Consider the following 24,692-nt stretch of genomic DNA (forward strand, 5'->3'; position numbering starts at 1 on the left):
TAGCGCCATCTCAGGCCCTCCAGTTGTGTGAAAGTCTAGCCATTTTCCCTGACGCAGTGACAGATGGTAACTCAGTATTTACATGGTTTAGTCTGTCCGTGCTGAATGGGTGCCTAGAAAACATACTTTACGTGGGTGCGTTTCAGATAGTAATCTTTTAATCTGTAAATTTCACATTTCTAGGTCAAGGTTATATAAGAAAAAAATTACACAATAAGACGTGTGCGTGCGTATGTGGATCCATACATGCAGTTGATCCTCACCACTCCTGGGTTCTGTCCTGGCACGCTCGCCGAGCACTAACGTGTTCGTCATCCTGACATCAGCACCTGCCTCTTCCTGGCCCTGTGCACACACGCGCAGAGCAGCCAGCAATTCGGGGCCCCAGGCGAGCACCCTCCAGCCAACTGCAACTACTTAAGCCAGTGGTTCTCAACCTTCCTAATGCCGCGACCCTTTAATACCATTCCTCATGTTGTGCTGACCCCCAACCATAAAATTATTTTCGTTGCTACTTCATAACTGTAATTTTGCTACTGATATGAATCATGTAAATATCTGATATACAGGATGTATTTTCATTGTTACAAATTGAACATAATGAAGGCATAGTGATTAACCACAAAAACAATATGTAATTATATATGTGTTTTCCGATGGTCTTAGGCAACCCCTGTGAAAGGGTCGTTCGACCCCCAAAGGGGTCGTGACCCACAGGTTGAGAACCACTGACTTAAGTGTTTCCACGTGAAAGGAGGAAAAATCCGATACCAATCAACTCCTGACACTGCACACCTGCCCTTGTGACTGCCAGTTCGGGTCTCATTCTGGAACTGGCTCTGCCCACAGTATCTCTGTCTGACTTTTGTTTCATCTCTCATAACTACGTATCCTTTCGATGGTTTACTTAATGACCAGCTTTAAACATTTTTGTGGATCTTTGTAGTTGTTAGTGGCGATTTTTCTGTTTAAAAGGACCCCCAAGTGTCACGCTGCAGGGCTGTCTGGTGTTGCTATGTGCACACAGGCTGTGGCTGTGGCGTGCCTTATGGGGAAAGTCCTGTCAGCTCCGTTCAGGCACAGGCTACAGCACTCGCGTTCGTGAGTTCAGTGGTCATGGGTCTACAATATTATCAAATACTAGAGGCCCGGTGCATGTAATTCCTACACAGGTAGGATCCCTAGGCCTGGCTGGTGACCAGGGCTGATCAGAGCCTTCCTGCTGCTGGCCATGGCCTTCCTTCCCTGGCTGCCAGCTGCAGGCTGGGGCCTCCCTTCATTCTGCACCGCCCCCTGGTGGTGGGCACGTGTCATAGCGAGTGATCGAACTCCCGGTCTCCTGAGGGGACAATTTGCATATTAGGCTTTTATATAGAGAGAGAATGTGCCTTTAGACAGAAACACAAATAAAACGAGGTTATGTATTGATCAGTTAGCATTTCTCCTGGGAGCGGTAGTTCAGTGTCCACTAATTCAATGTTGGCAGCAATGCCAAAGGGTCACTAGTTCGATTCCTGGTCAGACCACATGCCCGGGTTTCAGGTTTGATCCCCAGTTGGGGTGCATGTGGGAGGTAGCCAATCAATGTTTCTCTCCCTCCCTTCCTCTCTAAAATTCAATTAAAAAAAAAACTTTATGAAACATGATTATCCTGAACAATGAGTTGACTGTGTGTGTGTGTGCACGTGTGTGTAAAATAGCCCCCCACGTATATACCCTTGGAAAATACTAACCACAGGCACTATATCATAAAGAATTTTGGGATGTGATTCTGCAAGTTTCTTTATCTTTCTATTCCAGGAAGCTCCATCCAAAAATAATCCATAAATTAAGACACCTAAATATAAAAGAAGCAGGTGTTAATACAACACTTTAAATATGCAAACGGAGTTCTGAATCTGAAATTCCTACCGTGAAGACTATGCAGGTTATCCCAGGTCAGCAGCCAAAGCTTGTGCTAACACAAAATGCAACGTTCGTTCTCAGTGCTTGGCTTTCACGTCCATATTTCGAGAATGTCTACAATTTGCCTAGGCAGTTAATTCCGTGGTATAATTACACGTGGGAGACAACAGAGCAAAGCAGTTTAAATTCATCTGTGTGAACACAATCAGATTTGTATATTGAGTGGACCCCTGTCAGGGGCCAGGAAATCTGCAGGTTACTCAGTGCTGTCAGGGACCCAGTGGCTTCGGGGCATGCGCACCCATGCCCTCCGAAGATCCCTCGCGTCCGGAGAGTTCACTTTCTCGTCCCTTTTAGAGCCGATCTCACGCCAAGGACAGAGGATGAGCTCCCCGGAACAGAACGCGGCCCACTCGCAGCTGACGAGTGCACGTTCGGGACTCGGGGGAACCCCGTGGCCGCCTCTCTCTCTCTCTCTCTCTCTCTCTCTCTCTCTCTCTCCCTCTCTTCCCATTAGTGTGGAACCTCCTGCCCTGCAGGTAGGGGCTGCACTGCAGACATGGGTGGCAACACCAATAGGACCACAGCCAAGCAGTGCGGAGCTCACGCCTGGGCTTCTGTTCCTGAGGTGCTGGTGACCTGGGGCAATTCCTTCAACTTCAGACCAGTTTTGTCATCTGGAGAAGAGCTGGGGGCATTTGTAAGACAATGATGCCTGCTTTGTCTGCCTCCTGGAGTCGTTAGAGTCAAATCAGCCAATCGGGTGCCAGCCTGTGTGAAGTACCATATAAAACCCACTCCGGCCAGCCAGGGTCTCAGGGGTTGAGTGTGAACCAGGAGGTCACGGTTCGATTCCCCATGAGGGCACAGGCCAGGATTGTGGGCTCCATCCCCAGTGTAGGGCCTGTAGGAGGCAGCCGGTCAATGATTCCCTCTCATCATTGAGAGAAGGATAAGATAGCCAAGAGCATGAATGTGTCCAGAGAGAAAAGGAAAATCAGGAGAGGTGATGTCTTGGAGGCAAAGGGAGATGGATGCCTCCAGAAAGAGGAAGTTGTCAATTAGTAAAAATTGCTAAGAAGTTTAGATGAAAACAGAAGAGCATTCATGGATTTGTCAACATGGAGGTCATTAGTAACTCTGAAAATTGCATCAGATGATTGGAGAGGCTGAAAGGTAAATAGGAAATAAGAAGTGAGAACCTGGAGATGGCACGAAAAGATAGTTCTTTTGACAAATTTGCTATAAAGGGGAGCAGAGACATGGGACCGTAGCTAAGGGCATGTGAGTGTTAAAATAACTGTAATTCTTTGTTGATTTTTAAAAATATTTTTATTGATCTCAGAGTGGAAGGGAGAGGAAGAGAGAGATAGAAACATCAATGATGAGAGAGAATCATTGATCAGCTGCCTCCTCCATGCCTCACACTGGGGATAGAGGCTGCAACCTGGGCATGTGCCATAATGGGGAATCGAACCGTGACTTCCTGGTGCATAGGTCGATGCTCAACCACTGAGCCACACTGGCTGGGCTTTCTGTCTTTTAAGAAGAGAGATTCTAGAGCAGCCGTGGGCAAACTACGGCTCGTGGGCCGGATCCGGCCCGTTTGAAATGAATAAAACTAAAAAAAAAAAGACCGTACCCTTTTATGTAATGATGTTTACTTTGAATTTATATTAGTTCACACAAACACTCCATCCATGCTTTTGTTCCGGCCCTCCGGGCCAGTTTAAGAACCCATTGTGGCCCTCGAGTCAAAAAGTTTGCCCACCCCTGAATTAGCTCAAAGAAATTTGTATTGAGGAAAATATAGCTCTTAATAAGCTCTTAAGACATGTGTCTTAGAAGGGAAAGCAACTTCCCAGGAAGTGCTAGTAGGATTGCGTCACAGTGTTACAAACTCCCTTGCGATCTGTGACAGTCGATGTAAAGTAAAATCACTTGGCACAGCGACGTGATTGTCCCACACTGTTGTGATCACATACCCGTTTGCTAGCGTCTCCCATGGAGTATAGCTTGGTTTCGGGTCAAGATCCTGTCTAAAGCGTCCACTGTTGATCTCCCCCGTGTCTAACAGAGTGAGCCAGTGAGTAAGGAAGTGGAGTTGCCTTGGACACATGGATGACGGATTTGGTGATTACTTTCTCCCTACTTTTTATTGGAAACTAGAGGCTCGGTGCACAAAAATTTGTGCACTGGCCGGGGGCGGGGGGTGTCTCTCAGCCCAACCTGTGCCCTCTCACAGTCTGGGACCTCTTGGGAGATAACCACTTGCTGGCTTAGGGCCGCTCCCCAGGTGGCAGATGGCAGGCCTGATCCTGCGGTGCCTGCCCCGCCTCCCCGGGTCGCACACGGCAAGCCTGGATGGCTACTGGCGGTGGGGTGGGGTGGGGGATCGTGCTGTCCCACCCCACCTGCAGTATGCAAATTTAATGGCCATCTTTGTTGGGTTAATTTACATACTCTTCTGATTGGCTGATGGGCATAGCGAAGGTATGGTCAATTAGCATCTTTGTCTTTTATTAGTGTAGATAATCTCAAACTTAAGACATTTTGCAAGTATAAAACAGTACACAGGACATACACTCTTTATTCAGATTCCTTGTATCTCCATTTGCTTTATCACATTCTCTCTGACATTTTGCAAGTATAAAACAGTACAGGACATACACTATTCGGATTCCTTGTATCTCCATTTGCTTTATCACATTCTCTCTCCCCCCATAATGGTTTTTCTCAGTCACTTCTTTACATACATGATGATTAAAAGGTTTAACCGTGGAGCCTAGAGAGAAGCCAGCTCGTGCCGCCACCGCACTTACCGTCTTCCGGAGGGACCTTGTAGTCTTTGTCCTCCAGCACTTCGTAGTCAAACCCGAGGAGGTCGATGGGGATGGTGTACTTCCGGGCGAAGTTCTGCTGGGCGCCGGTCAGGAAGGCTTGTGTGAAGAAGAAGCCGGAGAGCCAGAAGGACGGAGGCGGGCCCACCTCGTACCATTGCTAGGGTCAAAGCACAGGGCCCGGCCACGTTCAAACTGCCCCCCGGCGCTCCCTCCATTATCTCTTAGGTAAACTAATACCTGAGGGATATAAAGCCGTACTCTGAAGGTTTTAAAAGTAAGTAGTAGCGTCTGTGTTTTGTTCTGGCTTCAGTTTTACACCCACCGGACCAGCTCGGGTACCACCACGTGTCGGATGCAGATGTCAATGTCCGTTGTATCACTGACCTAGTGGCTCCTTCCGACGCACTCCGTGCAGCAGTGAACACTAACACACGTGCTGCACGAGCATTGTGTCACCGAGTGGAGCAGCAGAGGAGGGCATGCCTACCCAGCTGGGCCGGTGCTCATGTCTTTTCACCTTTTCTCTCTCTGGTCATGGTAGCCAGTACACCATTCCTTTGGGAGTTTTCCCACCTCCTTTACCAAAATACAACGAAATTCAGCTGGCAGGAACACTGTCAGACAGGCGTGCCCAGCAGAAACAGGGAGGGAGAGCTTGGGGTCTTTACCCCAAGACACCCGGATAGTCTGGCCTGTAGTGTAAGAAGCGAGTTGCACAGTGACTGTAACTAAATGCGGAATTACAGAGGCATCTGAAGAAAGACACCCGAAGGATTTTCCCTGTGAGAGTCCAAGGCAGAGCCTTCATCTCTCCAGAACAACCTCTCTTCCTCCGTTTTGGCGCCAGAACGGTGGCCGGCCTGTGTTCGGGAAGTTTAGTCACCTACCCCTGCGGACAGGCAGTCTTCTTACGCATCACATACGGGATCTAGGACGCTCATTAATGCTGCGAGTGAGTGTCACTGTAAATAAGAACATGGGGAAGCCCCGCGATTGCCAGGTGGTTAGGAGGACAGCCCGCCCGACACGTGGAGGACAGCGAGCTGCTGGGGCCGTCACTGTGCCGGGGGGGCCCACCATTCAGGGACAGATGCCCGGCGGGTGCTGGGCAGGGAGGCCGCGCGGCCTGGCCGGCTGTCTCAGATGCTCTGCTCTAGGGACCTAATTTGACGTTAAATATGGAAGGAAAAATCAACATCACCGGCTGCTTTCTCTCTTCACCTGTCTTTGACTTGAACATCCCGCCTCACTGAACATGCACACCTGCTCCTACACCAGCTTTCAGACATTGTCCTGCCACAGCGAGGAGCTAGGCCGCTCAGGGGAGCAGCTGACCATATGCGAGAGCGAGCCCTGGTCAGTTGTGCTTGAAACGCCCAGGAAAACGAGAGAGCGAGCCGCATCGCAGATGAAGAAGGGAGAGCGGAGGGAGCGGAACGTGTGTGCGTCTCCATGGGCTCACCTGCAGGAACCTCAGTCTGGTGAGGAAGTCATTCACGTAGCTGCCGAGGGGCTTGAGGCTCGGGTAGGACTTGGCCATCCACATCCCTGGGATCTTGACGTTCAGGATGCTGCTGACCACCTCTTCGAGGTCTGTAGACATCACCAACAGCCCCTGGAGCACAGTTAACCTCTGGTTAGCGTGATCACGGACCTTCTTCACAATTATCCTCTGTTTACAACGGTGATGAGTTAAGATCGAGTCATAGAGCAAACAAAGAGAGGAAAGATATTTTCTTTTGCTCACAAGTAAGTCCTGGAGTCTTTGAACTATTCCTCAGAAAAATATGAGAAATGTTCACCGAGTCAGATTTTAATGGAAACACTTTAATTGAGGTGTAATGGACATGCGGCATCTGCTTCAGGTGTCCACCACCATGACGCTAACGCACATAGGAGCCATTGGCAATCGGCGTCGTGGTCAGGAGAAACCCGGCCTCAGCTGGCAGAGGGCAAAGCTACGGGTCAGCGAAGTACCCATGGCGGAACGCCCCAAACACTTAGGGCGCTGGCCCTGGGCGCCGCGAGGAGAGGAGGGGGGCCAGAGGAGAAAGATGGTTGAAACCTGATTTAAAAAACAGACTCCTAGGGCTCCTCCCACAAACCTGCGCATCACCTCGCTCAAGTGAGACCTGGGAAGGACGTGAAGAAGTCCCTGGAGTGGGGTCGCGGCTCAGTGAGTTATGAGGGCCCCACTGAGATCGGAAAGCAGGGGATGCGTGTTTGCTGGGCGCTGAGATCCCGGGGGCCTCCTTTCCCTGTGGGCTCCCAGATGCTAGAAGCAGAAGAAAACCGGAAGGACCAGGTCAAGGAGAAGCGCATGACACTGAGTGCAGCTTAGCCAAGCAGCCCAGCCAGATACCCTGCAGCCACCCGGGAGATCACACTACAGCCAGCCGGCTGCACGTCTCTTTTCTTTCTTCTTCTTTTTTATGTGTGTACTAGAGGCCCGATGCACGAAATTTGTGCAAGAGTAGGCCTTCCTTCCTCCTGGCTGCCAGTATTGGCTTCCCTCTGGCACACAGGACCCAGGCTTCCCTTGCAGGCCCAGCTTCGACCACAAGGTCCTCTGGACTAATTAGCATTTATGCTTTTATTATATGTGTATATTTGCATTGATTTCAGAGAGGAAAGGAGAGGGAGAGAGAGAGAGAGAAACTTCAATAATGAGAGAGAATTATTGATGGGCTGCCTCCTGTACGCCCCACACTGGGGATCAAGCCCGCCCAGTGACTGGAATTGAACCCGGGACCCTTCAGTCCACAGGCCAGCACTCTTTCCACTGAGCCAAACCAGCCAGGGCGAACCTGACAAGTTTGATATGAAGACAACCGTTAGAGGAAGAGTTTAGGGAGGAAGTTCAGAAATTGGATTTGGGGCTTGCCTTTCCTTTGGGCCTTCCCCTCACCTTGATGGCCTTCTGAATGTTAATGCACGACTCCCGGATGGTCTGCAGCAGCTTGTTGAAGCGGCCCATCTCCTGCACGAGCACAGTGTTCATGCTCTGAGTGTAGGTGGTTGGGTACCTCCTCATGGCAGCCTCCAGGTCAAAGTTGTTGGGCAGTTTCCCCAAAATGTCGCCCGCGACCTCATTCACCACCTCCTCTGAGGATTTGGCGCCAGCTTCTGCGGAACGAGACTGAGAGAACCCACGCTGGGAGTCAGAGGTCCTCGTCGAGGGAGAGAGAACCCAAGCTGAGAGTCAGAGGTCCTCGTCGAGGGAGGAGAATGCCGGGTGGGGAAGCTCGGGGGACTGTCAGGGGTGACGCCCGGCCGTTGCATCACCTCCGACCCTCCTCCACACACGGTGGACTGAGTGATGGTCACAGGCATGGCATGGCGTGTCAGGAGATGACAGTAGTTAGCGAGGAGGAAGGAGGGCACCACAGTGTGCAGAGGCCCAGAGGGCCTGGGGGAGGGGACTAAGCTACCCCCTGAGCCACCTGGTGGGTGGAGCAGGTGCTGTGGGGAGGGAGGAAAAGCATTCACGTCGGTGGCGGGTGTTAAAGCCCAGAGAGAGGAGATGGGCTGAGAAAGCCCGAGGCGCGATGTGTTTGCTAATAACTCTGCGCCTACTGGTCGCCAAATGCAGGGAGACGGTTCTCCCCTGGAAGCAGGAGGCACCGAGAGCAGCACGGCCTCCCTCAGCGGGAAGAGTGATGGCGGGAGGCGGGCCTCAGTGATGCACACCGGAGGCCAGGAAGGGGCTCTGCAGCTCCATGTTCATGTTCATGTCTGCAGTGGCGCCGTGTAAATGAGCCTGCATTTTCTGGAAAACCCGTGGATCCTCAGAATAAACGAGTGTGTGTGTGTGTGTGTGTGTGTGTGTGTGTGTGTGTGTGTGTAGAAAGAGAGCAGGCACTGTTAGAATATAAATGAATATCTCATATTTTTCCAGTCCTAAGAAATCGTGTTTGGTCTTATTTCAGATTTTATATTTCCTGGTTTTCACATCGGGTCTACTCTATAAACGTTGACTTTACTTAAGTTCCTAGTGAGATCTTTACAGCTACCTAGCACATACCACCATAAAACCCTATGAAGTTGCACAATAATAAAAATTAATGTTGGTAAGTGTTAGTTACATGTTAGTACCAAAGGGATATGCCAATATTAGAATGTGCTAATTCTTTTTTTTTTTAAATAAATTTTATTGATTTTTTACAGAGAGGAAGGGAGAGAGATAGAGAGTTAGAAACACCGATGAGAGAGAAACATCGACCAGCTGCCTCCTGCACATCTCCTACTGGGGATGTGCCCGCAACCCAGGTACATGCCCTTGACCGGAATCGAACCCGGGACCCTTCAGTCCGCAGGCCGACGCTCTATCCACTGAGCCAAACCGGTTTCGGCTAGAATGTGCTAATTCTTTATTATGATCCTGAGTACCAGGTTTACAACCAAATATATGACAAATTAGGGAAAAAAGGAGATAATGAATATTTGGCCAAAACTAGTGAAAAATTATCTATTTCCATTGCATTTAAAGAATCATATCTGATTTCTATTTGTATTTTGCTGTGCATAAAAGGTGCTTTAAACTCATTCAAAACATTCCTATTTTTTTTAAAGTATATTTTTATTGATTTCAGAGAGGAAGGGACAGGGAGAGATAGAAACATCAATGATGAGAGAGAATCATGGATTGGCTGCCTCCTGCATGCCCCCCACTGGGGTTTGAGGTTGCAATCCGGGCATGTTCCCTTGACTGGAATCAAACTCAGGACCCTTCTGTCTGTAAGCTGACACTCTATCCACTGAGCCGAACCAGCTAGAGCGAAAACATTCCTATTTTCTAACAAGAGCTGTGCTTCCACTAAAAAACAAGCAAGCAAACAAACAAAAAACTAAGAAAACAAATCCCTGGCCAATAGCCCTTCAAAATGTAAGAAATATATTTCAGTAACACAAACATTTCTGTCTACCTATTTCTCACAATCCAAAATTACATAATTATTACATAATTGGGGTGCTATGTTTGGAAAGTAACATCCAACTGACTTTCTTTCTTTCTTTTTTCCTTTCTTTTTCTTTCTTTCTCCCCCCCCTCCCCCCAGCATTTCTGGTTATGTCATCTAAATCTTATCCCATTTTAGAACCTAGAAAAACAGGATAGCGTAGAGGATCAGAACACGGATTCTAGAACCAACCTAGTGGGAGTCAGATTACTCCGAGATTCCGCAAAAAAAAAAAGGTCAGATAGGCTTCATTTTGAGAAATAATTTGCTGGACTGAATAATCATCCTTAACTTATTTTTACATATTTATTGCTTTTTAAAGAGAGAGGAAGGGGGAGGAAGGGAGAGAAAGAGAGAGAGAAACATCGATGAGGGAGAAAGCCTCCTGCACACCCCCTACTGGCGATCTAGCCTGAAACCTGGGCACGTGTCCTGACTAGGAATCTTGGTGCCCGGTTCTATGCAACACCAGCGAACGGTCATCCTTAACTTATTAAAATTTCATTCATTCTCTAAGGGAACTCTTGCCATTTGGACTAACTTGCTTTCAAAAATGAAAAACAACAACCAACAACAATTGGGCACATCTAAAGGGAGAACAATACAAGAGAAGATCTTAATAGACAAGCAAGATTAAATATTTATCCTTCGAGTGTGTGGACACATGCCCGGGGCCTGCTGAATTCTGTGCCTTGGCAGTGAACTCTGACCTGCCCTGCCCTTCATGTTCTCACCAGTGAAGCTGCTTAGTTATCAAGAGTTACCGTATTTTTCTCCTAAACTTTTTTCCCCACCTTGTACTTACTATTGCAATTGTATTATTATTTTTTTAAATCTATGTTTTTATTGATGTCAGAAAGGAAGGTAAGAAGGAGAGAGAAATAGAAACATCAATGATGAGAGAGAGTCATTGGTCAGCTGCCTCCTGCGTGCCCCACACTGGGGATCAAGCCCACAACCCGGGAATCAAACCGTGACCTCCTAGTTCTTAGGTTGACACTCAACTGAGCCATGCTGGCCGGGTACCACTGTATTCTTTAAATATTATATAATCTGATAAAATACTGATGTAAAAGATACTGTTTCTATGTAAACTAGATTAAACATTATGGAATATTTGATAAAAAATAAGTCATTTTAAAAGTTGCTAGTGAATTAGTAAGAGACTATAAAATAGGCAAAATTCTAGATGGATTCTGGTATCAACTGCTTCCCAAGTAGCTTTGAGATTCTTCTTCCTCTTAAGAGGAACTTAAAGGGCCATCTATGTCATACATTTAGGCATGGTTTATGCACGAAAGGGGAAATAGAATTCTAGCAGCAGAATGCTATCAAAGAATGCTCAGAGGGACTCAAAGAACGTCACTCCAAGACCTCCTAGCAGCAGAATGATGAAAAATACCCCACACATCCTTGTACTTTGCTTAAATCCATACTAAAGGCATGAATACGTATTTTTCTTTTCCTTAACGTGGTTATCCACCTTCACAGACAGAATTGTGTGTGCGGGCCCCTACTGTGCTCACACATTCCAGCCTCAGGACCCAGCGCTGTAAGATCGCACACCTGTGTGAGAAGAATGTTATCGAAGAGCAGCTGCGTTTCTGACTGGTCTTTGGTGATATCTGCGTTGGCATTCATCCCGAAGATTTCCGGGGCTGGGGTCAGCGGCAGGGTCTGCGTGTATTCGATGTAGCTCTTGTGCTGCAGAGATGAGTAACAGGGAGTTGGGAGGTTAGCAATCAATTTCCTGTAGAACTTTCCCAGTGAAAAGAGATGCTTTTCAACACCCCGATTATTGAGTGGATGAGCCTGTGAGACCAGACACTGAATGCCTTCCTTTTCTTGCCACCTCAGCCAAGGTTTTGTTTTTGTTTTTGTTTTTTTTAAAAGAAGATATGAACACATTTAGAGAGAAAAAAGAAATGGTATCACTCAATCGGAATGAATTTTAAAACAGGGAGAGGAATGTCCTGGCCGCTTCATTTAGAAATTTCTCCCAGAGAAACCTTTCTGTGCCGCATTTTGCTGATGACTGTTCTTAATTTATTGTGATCACAATAAATTTTTTTAGGCTCTACTCTGACTTTTTCTCTGGACTCTTATTGTGATAAATCCACATAATTCAGAAAAGTAAGAATAATCCGAAAATGTCTTGTCCTGAGATAACAGCCATCATTAACGTTGTACATCTTTTTCTGCAGGTGCGCTCTCATTTTATATTTATTTACTTGGCCTTCTACCAACATCCCATCTATTTCTGGATGCTCATCTAATCATATACAAACACATACATGTTGATTGGGGGGCTTGTTCATTGATGGTTTTCAATATGGGTGGGAAGGCCCCATGCTTTGGGTCCTTTGCCATCCACTGCTGGAGAGCTTATTCCCCATGATTCCCCATGTGACTTGCTCCACCCAATCAATGACAGAGGCTCTGGGATGGATTTTTCTCTTCATCCCATGGATACTTGACCTCAGCTGGCATTAATCCCGGTGGACGACGGGCCAGGGTTGAGGGGCAATGGGACAGGTCTGTGTTGGGCGTGGCCACGCGTTTAACTTTCAATAGGTGCCCTTCTGACTCCCGGGAATGAAACGAGAACCAATCTGACTGGCCTGGAAATGTACTGTGTGGTGATCTGAAGGCAGATACCAGGTCTCCCACCAGACAGGACTGGGACAAAACAGCCAAAGGGGGCCTTGGCCTGGTGTGGCAGGTGGTTCTGTGACGGCCGCTCTCTCCTTGGGCGGCGCTGGGCGAGTCATTCGAGTTGAGCGAACTTGCCTTTTCACTGGTAAAAGGGAGAGACTAGTACTACCAGTGTCAGTCATGACCTGCAACCACTTTGTAAATAATTAAGCATGACATAAGTGTTCACTCTTACTGCTCATATTACTTTTACCCCCTCGTGTGTGTGTTCCCTGTTCAATTGGGGACAATGGCTTTTTACCCAAAGGACTGACTTCACGCTGAGAGAGCCTCAGGTCACCGAGGAAGCCGTTCTTGGCTGAGGGACATTTCTGCTCCCCTCCCACCACAGCCGCAGGAGACCACAGTGTCTATGCCAGGGTGTGCTTTGTCCTGATGACACCGAAGGGAGCTCACACCAGGTTTAACAGGAAACGAGACTTCTGGAACCATCCTTTCCCCTAGCAGAGCACCTCCACGTCTACCGCTCGGAGTCCCCAGAAGGACACACTTACCTCACCAGGGGGAGGGGCAAAGTAGATGCCGCTCGAGTCGAACTTGTAGCCCGGGTCCTCCACCAGCTGGGCGCAGAAGAACTTGTTGAGGATGCTGCGCAGCGTGCGGCGGTCCCAGTCGTCCGTCACCCTGCCGCCGTAGTTGCACTCGCCCGTCATGTACCGCAGGGCGTCGTAGGGCAGCTCCTGGAACCAAGAGCTCAGGGTCTCAGCCAGTTCCCGGTCACACATTCCGCAACACGGGATTCTAGTTGGTTCACCGGATTAAAACACCTTCCTGAAGGCTGGCGTGAACACAGTGTCCCTTTATACACTCCCCTGCTGACTGTGGCCTTCCCTTCCATTTCGTCCTCTCTCCTTCTGTGGTTTGTCCCCACTCAGTGCAGAGAACAGAACTCCTCTAGCAGCCCGGGAACTCACGGCTCACCCAGCACTAAAGAACCAGGCACACAGTGAAATGACCAGAAGCCCATCCTCGGAAACCTCTCACAGCTGAGTGACATTCGGAACCAATCCAGTATAATTCAGAGATAACCAGTGTTGACTTCCTTTTTATCTCCATACTAGTGGCCCGGTGCACATTGAAAGGGAATTAATTAGAGGAAATATTTTAATATTGCTATTTGCCCTTTCTCTATAATAGAAGTGTCAGAGATGAAAGAAAATTAGTAAAATGTACATGAAAATATCGATCGCCTCAAAGAGGGAGGGCCAGGCCACCCGGCCAGGGCTCCGCGATTGATTGCCACACAGAGGGAGGCCCCGCCCACCTGCCGCAGCGCGACTGGCTGGGTAGCCTGGACCTCCCTCTGTGGGGGCAATCGTGGGGCGATGGCAGGGCCCTCTGACCAATCGCATCGCCACCTGCCTTGGCTGGCCTGGCGTCAGTGGGTGTCATAGCGTGGTCTTCTGGACGGTCATTTTGCTGTTCGGTCGTGCGGTCAATTTGCATATTATGCTTTTATTATTATAGATATATTTTGACAATTTGAATCATACTCTATATACAATATACCTTGTTATAGTATGAACTGGTGAGAATCTTGTACCATTTTACGAAATACTCTCTGAGAATAGTATTTTAATAACTGTCTTCTAATATGGAACACTTCAGTTGCTCTTAATTTTCTACTGTTTCAAATCATTTTTCAGTAAATACACGTTTCTAAGGATTTGATCGTCTAGATTTCCGAAAAGGAAATCACTACGTCGAAGGGAAGGAGCTTATGAAAAGCAGGCGGTGAGTGTCATGAAATTGCTTTCCTGATGGGTCATGGCAATTGTCAAACTCAGTCTGATATGTTTTCATATGTTTAATAACATCTGTGCTGCTGTGAGCGAGCCTCCAACTCATTTCTCAATGAAGTTTTAATAGTTTTACTTGATTTGCATAAGCTGTTTTATAAATTGACCTTTATTTATCAAATTTATGCAAATACTCTCCTGTTAGTTTGCTTTTTTATTATAGTCTCTTGTATACAGAATGTTTAAATGTTTATGCATGCAACAGGATCAACTTTTCATATTGCAATTTCTTTTAACTTCAGCACAAATACCTAACCTAAACACCCAGCAGTACAGAGAATTCTATTTCTTAGTGCTCTCAACAAAGCTGAGTGCTGTCATTTAGGAACACACATTGACAAACGATGACATTGTTTGCAGTTTTTAAGTTTATTTTTTTATATTAACATGTAAAAGGGGTTTACCATTTGCATTTCTTATTTTGTTAAATCGTTTACTCTGTCCTTTTAGGTGTTTTTCTAATCTGAATGATTATCCTTTTTTCTCCCATTTTTAAAAGCTCTTTATAGCCCTAGCCGGTTTGGCTCAGTGGATAGAGCATCGACCTACGGACTGAAGGGTCCCAGGTTCAATTCCAGTCAAGAGCACATGCCCAGGTTGCAGGCTCGATCCCCAGTGGGGAGCCTGCAGGAGGCAGCCAATCAATGATTCTCTCTCATCATTGATGTTTCTATCTCTCTCTCCCTCTTCCTTCCTCTCTGAAATTAATAAAAATATGTATTTTTTAAAACGGTCTTTATAAAGATACCAATTATTTTGTCAGGTGAATTTTAAATATTTTCTCCAATTTTCATTTGTCTTTTATTTGTATGATGTTTAACTGTTTGTGGCATTTTAATATGGCAAAGTTTTAAAATATTTTCTCCTAAAACCCAGCAATTTTTTACTTTAGGATTTTCTGGGTCATTTTTATACTGATCATGCCCTTCCTGTAGTTAGTTACCTGTCAGAAGTTTAAGTGTAGCCAAAACCGGTTTGGCTCAGTGGATAGAGCGTGAAGGGTCCCAGGTTCGATTCCGGTCAAGGGCATGCACCTGGGTTGCAGGCACATCCCCAGTAGGAGATGTGCAGGAGGCAGCTGATCGATGTTTCTCTCTCATCGATGTTTCTAACTCTCTATCTCTCTCCCTTCCTCTCGGTAAAAAATCAATAAAATATATTAAAAAAAAGAAGTTTAAGTGTATGAATCGTGCATTCCAGTGATTCCCCTTTGCGGAGTCTCTTCAATAGAAATAATGGTGCCAGGGAAGAGACCAGAGAGGGGAAGTCATTGAATCGGGAGTTGGAAATTCTGAGACTTGTTCTTTGGTAGAACTGGAACTGAAGGTGGTGAATTTAGGAGGGGACACAACTCAACTCATACGATATCAAACTGGCCTTTCATCTAAGTCCCTCCAATCTATTCTCCACTCGGTTGCTAGGGTGATCGTTCTAAAATGCAAATATCCTCTTAAAATCACACCAATAGCCATGGAATAAACTCCCAAATCAGTCAGCATGGGCCACGAGGAGGTTCCAAATCACTACAGTTAACCAAACCTTTCCACAAATTTGCATTTGAAAAAAAAAATGAGCCCTAACCAGTTTGGCTCAGTGGATAGAGCGTTGGCCTGTGGACTCAAGAGTCCCAGGTTTGATTCCGATCAAGGGCATGTACCTTGATTGCGGGCACATTTTCAATAGGGGGTGTGGAGGAGGCAGCTGATCAATGTTTCTCTCATCGATGTTTCTAACTCTCTATCCCTCTCCCTTCCTCTCTGTAAAAAATCAATAAAATATATTTTTTAAAGAGAAAAAAAATGAGGTATAGTTGATATTACATTATATTATTTTCAGATGTACGAGGACAATATAACCATTTGCTATCGGCACCCATTATTTGCCCCTTTTAAAAGCAATTTCATCGTTGCTTCTTCATAGGAGGTGCCTGAAAACCTCCCACTTATTCTTTAGATCCCGCCCCCTCCCCTGCGCACAGTGACATTTCTCTACACATGAAGTCAGGCTCCGGAACAGAAGGGAACCAGTTGGCTTCCTCCCCCGCCCCCCATTTTGGAGCCTGGCTAATTGATGATATTCTCAAATCTTTTCCAAAACAAGTACAATCACTTTTCAGATGCCCGTAGGTGTGTATGCCTCAAAATCAATGATAAAATATAGTCCCTAATAGACAAACGGACATGCTAGCTGCCTCCTGCAGCAGTTAGGAGACCCTGTTGTAAGAAAGTACCGTGTCCTGAGCTGCTGGGCACGGTCCTGCTGGTCATCGCCTCGGAGCAGGGATGAGCCAGAGGTCCCGCTCACTGCACACACACGCACAAGGGGATGGAGAGCAGAGCAGGCCCCGCCCGCTGTCACCTCTGCGGTACCTCGTACTGGTTCAGGAACATGTGCAGCTGCTGGACGCTGATCCGCAGGTCAGTCTCGTTGAACTCGTAAGGAATGTTCCAGCCCAGGGGCCCGAATTTCCGTCGCTCTTGTACCAACGCGTGGAAGAAGCAGAGGCCGTATAGCAGCTTCTTGAATTCCGCCTGGAATGAGAAGACACGGCGCCACCTCATTCCTCTCCCCTCCCTTTGCATCGTACTGACCATAGTTAAGACAGATGCTTCAGGAACGTCAATGTCATCGTGCGACTGGCGCGGCTCAGTGGTTGAGCGTCCACCTATGAACCAGGCGGTCAGGGTTTGATTCCCCATCAGGGCACAGGCCCAGGTTGCGGGCTTGGTCCCCAGTCTGGGGCGTGCAGGAGGCAGCCGATCCATGATTCTCTCTCATCATTGATGTTCCTGTCTCTCTCTCTCTCTCCCTTCCTCTCTGAAACCAATAAAAATATATTTAAAAAAAGGAAGAAATGTCAATGTCATCAAAGCCAAAGAAAGGCTGAGGACATGTTTCAGACTGAAGAAGGCAGAGAGACTGGGAAGTAAACATACACGAGCCCCAGGCCAATCCCGTAGTGGACAGGCCAGGGTTGTCAGGGACATCACTGACCAATTTGGAAAACAAGTGGTAGACTAGACCCAACAGTGTGTCCTCGTGACATTTACTAAACTAACAGCTGCACCGGAGCGAGAGAACGCCCCGCCCTCCACAGGCAGCCATGGCAGCATCTGCTTGGAAGAAGGGCCGTGACATACCTGGCTCACCTGCGCGTGGGACATGGCAACAGGAGGTGAATGTGGGCACTGGGCGTAGGGTGTTCCCTGTGCGACTTTCCTACTCATCACTTTTCTGTGAGTTTAAAAATATTTCCAAATAAAAAAAATTAAAACCGAAAGATTATGATGTGCTGCTTTGGAATTTGAGGAGACTTGGGTTTTGTTTTGGATCGAGACTGAAGGGAGGGCAATTTTTCAAAAAGCCTCTGTCCAGCTGGTGTACGCAGCAGCGCCCTCCCCTGGGAGCGGCCTGCGCTTCATGGCCCAAGCCATGCGGACATTAGCCAGACAGGTCTCAGGAGCTCGGGAGAAGGCCTGACTCGGTTTTAAATATATGTGCTTTTTTTTTTTTTTTTTTTTTTTTTTTAGTGTCAGGAGTTTTTGTTTAATGAAAGTACTTCTTTATTTTTTAATGTTTCCTTTTGATGTATACTTAAAACACATTCCGACATCAGGACTGTGAGCTTTGTAATGGCAGAAACTTACCGAGGTTCATAACCTCTCTTAAAACGAAACTCTTCCATTTTTAATTACGGTAAAACGCTGTGAAACAATTCTGGGTCACAGACATTCACTCACGGAATCCTAATCAGGAAAGCAGCGGGTGGCTTCCCTGCCTGCCCGGCCGGCGCTGCTACAAAAGACCCTATGAGCCCCATCCATCCAGGAGCAGAGCCATTCGCCTCTCGTTATAGTTACACGGAGGAGACGTTTTTATATTTTAATTTAAAGATAGGGCTCCGAGTAGCAAATGGCTCAGTTAATATCCTGAAACAAGATTCTCCAACCTTGCAGATTCGCGCTGGGAATGGCTGGCAGCGACTCTCTAAATAGAAGGCTGCATTATTAACGACACCCCCCAAGATCCCAGCTGAGCAGGGATGGGGCCGGTAGTAAAATTAAAATAAAATATTAATAAAATTGACTTCCGCACAGTCAATAATCAGTAATCAAAGCCAAGGGCGCCGCAGTGCGGGAGGGAGGCCTGTTTAAGGGGGAGTTTTCCTGGGCGCACGCAGCCGCCACCCCAGGGGCTGGGCAATAAGACTTAGCAGGCACTAACGGGCTTCTTGCAGCTGCTAAAGAACTCGGGGTCCGAGATGGGGTCCATGAGGTAGGAGCGGATGATGTTCGCCCGGAGTCCTTTCGGGGCCTCGTTGGTCATTTTCACTCCGTTCTGCAGGACGGCCACAGGGAAGTTGGGAGACGGGTAACTGGTCAGCCACATTCGGAAGTCTGGGTGTGTGGACTCCGGGTTTAACTCCTGCAGAAAAAGGAATCGGATACCAAAGCGCCAATTAAATCAACGAGAACTCTCCAGATCACGTGGCTGGGAGGGGCTGGAGGCAAAAGCCTGAACATCTGATTCTGCCCCAGGAACAATAGACTTGATACCGTTAAATCATCTATACTAATAAAAGGGTAATATGCTAATTAGACTGGGTTGAACAGTCATCTTCTGGTTGTCCTTCCAGACAAAGCCATGGTGGCGGGGGCCAAGGCAGAGGTGGTTAGGGGCAATCAGGCCGGCAGGGGAGCAGTTAGGTGCGATCAGACAGGCAGGCAGGTGAGCGGGTAGGAGCCAGGGTTCCCAGATTGCAAGAGGGATGTCCGACTGCCTGCTTGGGATTAGGCCTAAACCAGCAGTCGGACATCCACGAGGGGGATTGGAGAGGGTGCAGGCCGGGCTGAGGGACCCCTCCCATGCACAAATTTGGTGCACCAGGCCTCTAGTATCACTATAAAGTATACAGAGGGACTACATAATTCAGAATTGGTCAGAGTAAAGACTAAGACATCCCCAAAAACGTGTGTCTTTACTGGTGTTGATGAACTATTTACAGAAAGAATTCTCTGCCTCGGAGCGGGATGGAGAATAATCCTTTTTATTTTTATTTTTGGCTGTAGCCATGCTGTGAGAATAAGCACCACACTGCAGATATGTCAGCATTACACCAAGAAGGGAAGAAAAAAAAGACCATTCTGAAAGGCCAGAAGAACTGGTGTATCTTGAAGCAGGAAACGTATCACTAGTAGCTACTTGTTTAAGGGCCCAGTCAGGCCTGCAGGCCAGCGGGACACCCAGCCCTGTGCTGAGGCGGAGTGAACTGGGAACCATGGCCAAGGGCCCTTCCCTCTCCTCACTCAGCCCCACTCCCTGCTGCCTTGTCCTTTTGGTGGTGTCTGGTTTTAAACTTGCAAATCTCTATCCGTAAAGAAATGGTGAGCACCCCAGTGGGCAGGGGTAGGTGAGTTAGGAAGGATGCATGGCGCCTGGGGGAAGGGGTAGGTGAGTTAGGAAGGACGCATGGCGCCTGGGGGAAGGGGTAGGTGAGTTAGGAAGGACGCATGGCGCCTGGGGGAAGGGGTAGGTGAGTTAGGAAGGACGCATGGCGCCTGGGGGAAGGGGTAGGTGAGTTAGGAAGGACGCATGGCGCCTGGGGGAAGGGGTAGGTGAGTTAGGAAGGACGCATGGCGCCTGGGGGAAGGGGTAGGTGAGTTAGGAAGGACGCATGGCGCCTGGGGGAAGGGGTAGGTGAGTTAGGAAGGACGCATGGCGCCTGGGGGAAGGGGTAGGTGAGTTAGGAAGGACGCATGGCGCCTGGGGGAAGGGGTAGGTGAGTTAGGAAGGACGCATGGCGCCTGGGGGAAGGGGTAGGTGAGTTAGGAAGGACGCATGGCGCCTGGGGGAAGGGGTAGGTGAGTTAGGAAGGACGCATGGCGCCTGGGGGAAGGGGTAGGTGAGTTAGGAAGGACGCATGGCGCCTGGGGGAAGGGGTAGGTGAGTTAGGAAGGACGCATGGCGCCTGGGGGAAGGGGTAGGTGAGTTAGGAAGGACGCATGGCGCCTGGGGGAAGGGGTAGGTGAGTTAGGAAGGACGCATGGCGCCTGGGGGAAGGGGTAGGTGAGTTAGGAAGGACGCATGGCGCCTGGGGGAAGGGGTAGGTGAGTTAGGAAGGACGCATGGCGCCTGGGGGAAGGGGTAGGTGAGTTAGGAAGGACGCATGGCGCCTGGGGGAAGGGGTAGGTGAGTTAGGAAGGACGCATGGCGCCTGGGGGAAGGGGTAGGTGAGTTAGGAAGGACGCATGGCGCCTGGGGGAAGGGGTAGGTGAGTTAGGAAGGACGCATGGCGCCTGGGGGAAGGGGTAGGTGAGTTAGGAAGGACGCATGGCGCCTGGGGGAAGGGGTAGGTGAGTTAGGAAGGACGCATGGCGCCTGGGGGAAGGGGTAGGTGAGTTAGGAAGGACGCATGGCGCCTGGGGGAAGGGGTAGGTGAGTTAGGAAGGACGCATGGCGCCTGGGGGAAGGGGTAGGTGAGTTAGGAAGGACGCATGGCGCCTGGGGGAAGGGGTAGGTGAGTTAGGAAGGACGCATGGCGCCTGGGGGAAGGGGTAGGTGAGTTAGGAAGGACGCATGGCGCCTGGGGGAAGGGGTAGGTGAGTTAGGAAGGACGCATGGCGCCTGGGGGAAGGGGTAGGTGAGTTAGGAAGGACGCATGGCGCCTGGGGGAAGGGGTAGGTGAGTTAGGAAGGACGCATGGCGCCTGGGGGAAGGGGTAGGTGAGTTAGGAAGGACGCATGGCGCCTGGGGGAAGGGGTAGGTGAGTTAGGAAGGACGCATGGCGCCTGGGGGAAGGGGTAGGTGAGTTAGGAAGGACGCATGGCGCCTGGGGGAAGGGGTAGGTGAGTTAGGAAGGACGCATGGCGCCTGGGGGAAGGGGTAGGTGAGTTAGGAAGGACGCATGGCGCCTGGGGGAAGGGGTAGGTGAGTTAGGAAGGACGCATGGCGCCTGGGGGAAGGGGTAGGTGAGTTAGGAAGGACGCATGGCGCCTGGGGGAAGGGGTAGGTGAGTTAGGAAGGACGCATGGCGCCTGGGGGAAGGGGTAGGTGAGTTAGGAAGGACGCATGGCGCCTGGGGGAAGGGGTAGGTGAGTTAGGAAGGACGCATGGCGCCTGGGGGAAGGGGTAGGTGAGTTAGGAAGGACGCATGGCGCCTGGGGGAAGGGGTAGGTGAGTTAGGAAGGACGCATGGCGCCTGGGGGAAGGGGTAGGTGAGTTAGGAAGGACGCATGGCGCCTGGGGGAAGGGGTAGGTGAGTTAGGAAGGACGCATGGCGCCTGGGGGAAGGGGTAGGTGAGTTAGGAAGGACGCATGGCGCCTGGGGGAAGGGGTAGGTGAGTTAGGAAGGACGCATGGCGCCTGGGGGAAGGGGTAGGTGAGTTAGGAAGGACGCATGGCGCCTGGGGGAAGGGGTAGGTGAGTTAGGAAGGACGCATGGCGCCTGGGGGAAGGGGTAGGTGAGTTAGGAAGGACGCATGGCGCCTGGGGGAAGGGGTAGGTGAGTTAGGAAGGACGCATGGCGCCTGGGGGAAGGGGTAGGTGAGTTAGGAAGGACGCATGGCGCCTGGGGGAAGGGGTAGGTGAGTTAGGAAGGACGCATGGCGCCTGGGGGAAGGGGTAGGTGAGTTAGGAAGGACGCATGGCGCCTGGGGGAAGGGGTAGGTGAGTTAGGAAGGACGCATGGCGCCTGGGGGAAGGGGTAGGTGTGTAAGGCCGGAGGAGACCTGGAGAGGAACTGGGAGGCCTCGGAGAGTCAGAAGGTCGTGCTGCCGAGAGGGTGAGTCCCATTAAAATGGTGCATCTCCAACGCCTCCCCTGCCCTCCCTTCCACACTGGGCCTGCCCACCAGGGGTCCTCCTGGCCTCCCATAGCCCTTAGCTAGCGTCCTCCTTCCATTTCCCGCTCAAGCCCACGCTCCTCGCTGCAGCTAGAACGGCCTTTATAAAGTATAGGTCAGGCCAGGTCACGTTGGTGCTAAAAACCCTGCCATGTCGGGCCGAGCCTGCTGGACGGCCTTCATGAAAAGGCCCTGCAGGGGGTGGCCTGGGCCCTCTGGACATCACGCTCCTCATCTCCTGCGCACACAGCCACCCAGCACTTCCTTAGCCATCAGGGAGTGCCCGGTCCCCCCATCGGGCCTCTTGTCTCTCAGAGTGTAGCCAATGCAAAAGCATTGAAGTACCAACTGGCCTAGCAGAGAGGATGTCAGCCGTTCAGCTACGTGAGCTTTGCGAAGCTGCTTCCTCTCCCTGCTCAGCATCCCTGTCTGTAAAGGAACGATGCCGTCATGCACCCCGCGGGTCTGCTGGGAAAATGAAATAGAAAGTGTGCAGAAACAGCTACAGCAAAAGTACTCAGTGAAAGTGGTCGTGGGGGTTTTATAAATATCGGAACAATGACCTAAACTGGTATTTTGATGAGACCAAAAGGGAAAAATGTCAACTCAAAAACGCCCATCGCTTGTTTATCATTTTCTTGTTCTAGGACGTGTGAGGTAAGAACACTGACAGCAAATCCATTTCACCATGAAAAGCCTGGAAATAGGCCTCTCTAGATAGAACCTGGCGAAGTGACGGAAGGCAGGACTGTTCCGGAGAGTCGGGACTGTTCCGGAGAGTCGGGGGGGCCCCCTTCAGAGGCTGGGAGAGAAGCGGGGCCGAGAGGGGCCCCCAGGGTCAAGGTGAGGCTCGAACCTGTTACGTCAACCCCAGCTCACACACGGGCACCTTGTGTCGCAGAGGTGCCCCTCCCCCCACAGGGAAAGCAAAGCCAACGCCCCCGCAGCCCGCATTCTGGTTTTAGGTTTTAGATAAGGAGCCATTTCTCACGTCAGTGCGGCCGTTTAGATGTCCATGTCCGGGACTCGGTCAGCCTCCCAAGTCTCTCAAGGGCTGAGTGAGTGACACTTTTTTACCTTTTCCTCACCCCTTAGCATTTCAAGTATAAGCAAGTACATATATATATATATAGTAATGTTAATGTACACACACATAACACACACGTACACGCGTGTGCATGCGTGCGCACACACACACACACACACACACACACACACACAGCTCCATCTATCTGAAGGCACCTGGTCATCAGCGAACTTGAGCAGGGCGGCCATGGGGTCGGCCCCCGGGGAGAGCACGAAGATCAGGGGAGCGCAGCAGTTGCTGTCTGCGAACGCCTTGGACAGGTTAAAGGGGGGCGGCTCAATGAACATGCGCCCCAACTTGCTGCTTATAAATTCTTGCAGCATTGGAATCACCTAGAAAGGAACAAGGACATATGAGAAAGCATATTGCGCATCTGCCTGAACCCTAATTGGCTCCGATTCGAGGGTGTTTTACTGAGGTGGTCATTACGGTCGGTGGAGAGTCAAAGCCACTGCTTATAGAAGTGCCGTTTGCCTGGTCCTGGTGTGGACGTGTGTGTGGCTGCGGGTGTGCGTGAGGGTGAGGAGCTGACAGCGGAGGAATCACTGGGCTTAAATCAGAGTTTTAATCCTCTCCCAATATTTCTGTAGATGCACTGGGATATGGGAAAGGTATGGAAGAGAAACAGGACATTTGTAAGTACCGGGATACCTGGACCCTGACAAACAAGGTCACACCTACATCGCTGGTGCACTGAAGTGTTTCCTGAAGGAAGGAGGGGAAGCCCAATTCCAGGTCCTCCCTTTGTGGGGGCGGAATTCTAACGACAGAAATCCTAAACTCGAATCACAGACGAATAAACTCGCCGGGAAGGTTGTTTCCGGATAAGCTACGTCCTGTGTTAGATACTGTGAACGGGCACAGATGTTGGGCTCATTGCAGGAACCGGAAAACACCCCGGGGCCCGGCCCCGTCCTTGCCCTTCCCCTTAGGATTCCTTTCCCGCAGCTGGTCTTTCCTCACGAGATAAAAAACAACTATCAACAGGAAGACGTTGCTTCATGACCTCCTCCCTCCCCAGGCGGACTTCTTTCCTAATATAATATAGTTTTACAAACAAAACGAAAGCCCCGGCCTTTCCGTGCCTGGCCTCACTGTGGGTGAATGTGAGGTGGAAGGGGCGCCCCTGCGGGTCTCCTGTGGGCGCTGGAGGGTGAGCAGAGACAGATGTCGGTGCTTCGGGGGTTTTTTGGTTGTTAATCCTCACCTGGGGATATTTTTCTTTTCTTTTATTATTATCACTAGAGGCCTGGTGCACAAAAATTTGTGCACTCAGGGGGGTCCCTCAGCCCGGCCTGTGCCCTCTCAAAGTCTGGGACCCCTCGGGGGATGTCCACCTGCTGGCTTAGGTCCTCTCCCTGGGGGGATCGGGCCTAAGCTGGCAGCCCGGGAGCCCTCAGGGGATGTCCACTTGCCAGTGGGGAGCAGGCCTAAGCTGCAGTCGGACATCCTTAGCGCTGCTGAGGAGGCGGGAGAGGCTCCCGCCACCACCGCTGTGCTGGCAGCCATCAGCCTGGCTTGTGGCTGAGCAGAGCTCCCCCTGTG

At 49.9% G+C, this 24,692-nt stretch overlaps 1 protein-coding gene across 1 annotated transcript in view; it reads right to left on the reverse strand.

Annotated features, from left to right (window-relative positions):
- Nucleotides 1-24,692, reverse strand: part of DNAH7 (dynein, axonemal, heavy chain 7) — a 151,931-nt gene that overhangs the window by 2,260 nt on the left and 124,979 nt on the right. Inside the window, exons 54-62 of the mRNA XM_014541221.1 lie at nucleotides 23,303-23,479; nucleotides 18,445-18,645; nucleotides 16,590-16,751; nucleotides 12,916-13,101; nucleotides 11,273-11,410; nucleotides 7,657-7,887; nucleotides 6,211-6,363; nucleotides 4,728-4,905; nucleotides 1,734-1,837 (exon numbers count right to left, since the gene is read on the reverse strand). Coding sequence (XP_014396707.1) covers nucleotides 1,734-1,837; nucleotides 4,728-4,905; nucleotides 6,211-6,363; nucleotides 7,657-7,887; nucleotides 11,273-11,410; nucleotides 12,916-13,101; nucleotides 16,590-16,751; nucleotides 18,445-18,645; nucleotides 23,303-23,479 — 1,530 coding nt within the window. The remainder of the gene's footprint in view (nucleotides 1-1,733; nucleotides 1,838-4,727; nucleotides 4,906-6,210; nucleotides 6,364-7,656; nucleotides 7,888-11,272; nucleotides 11,411-12,915; nucleotides 13,102-16,589; nucleotides 16,752-18,444; nucleotides 18,646-23,302; nucleotides 23,480-24,692) is intronic.

This window comes from Myotis brandtii, unplaced genomic scaffold (genome assembly GCF_000412655.1).
Source record: "Myotis brandtii unplaced genomic scaffold, ASM41265v1 scaffold1067, whole genome shotgun sequence".
Lineage (NCBI taxonomy): Eukaryota > Metazoa > Chordata > Mammalia > Chiroptera > Vespertilionidae > Myotis > Myotis brandtii.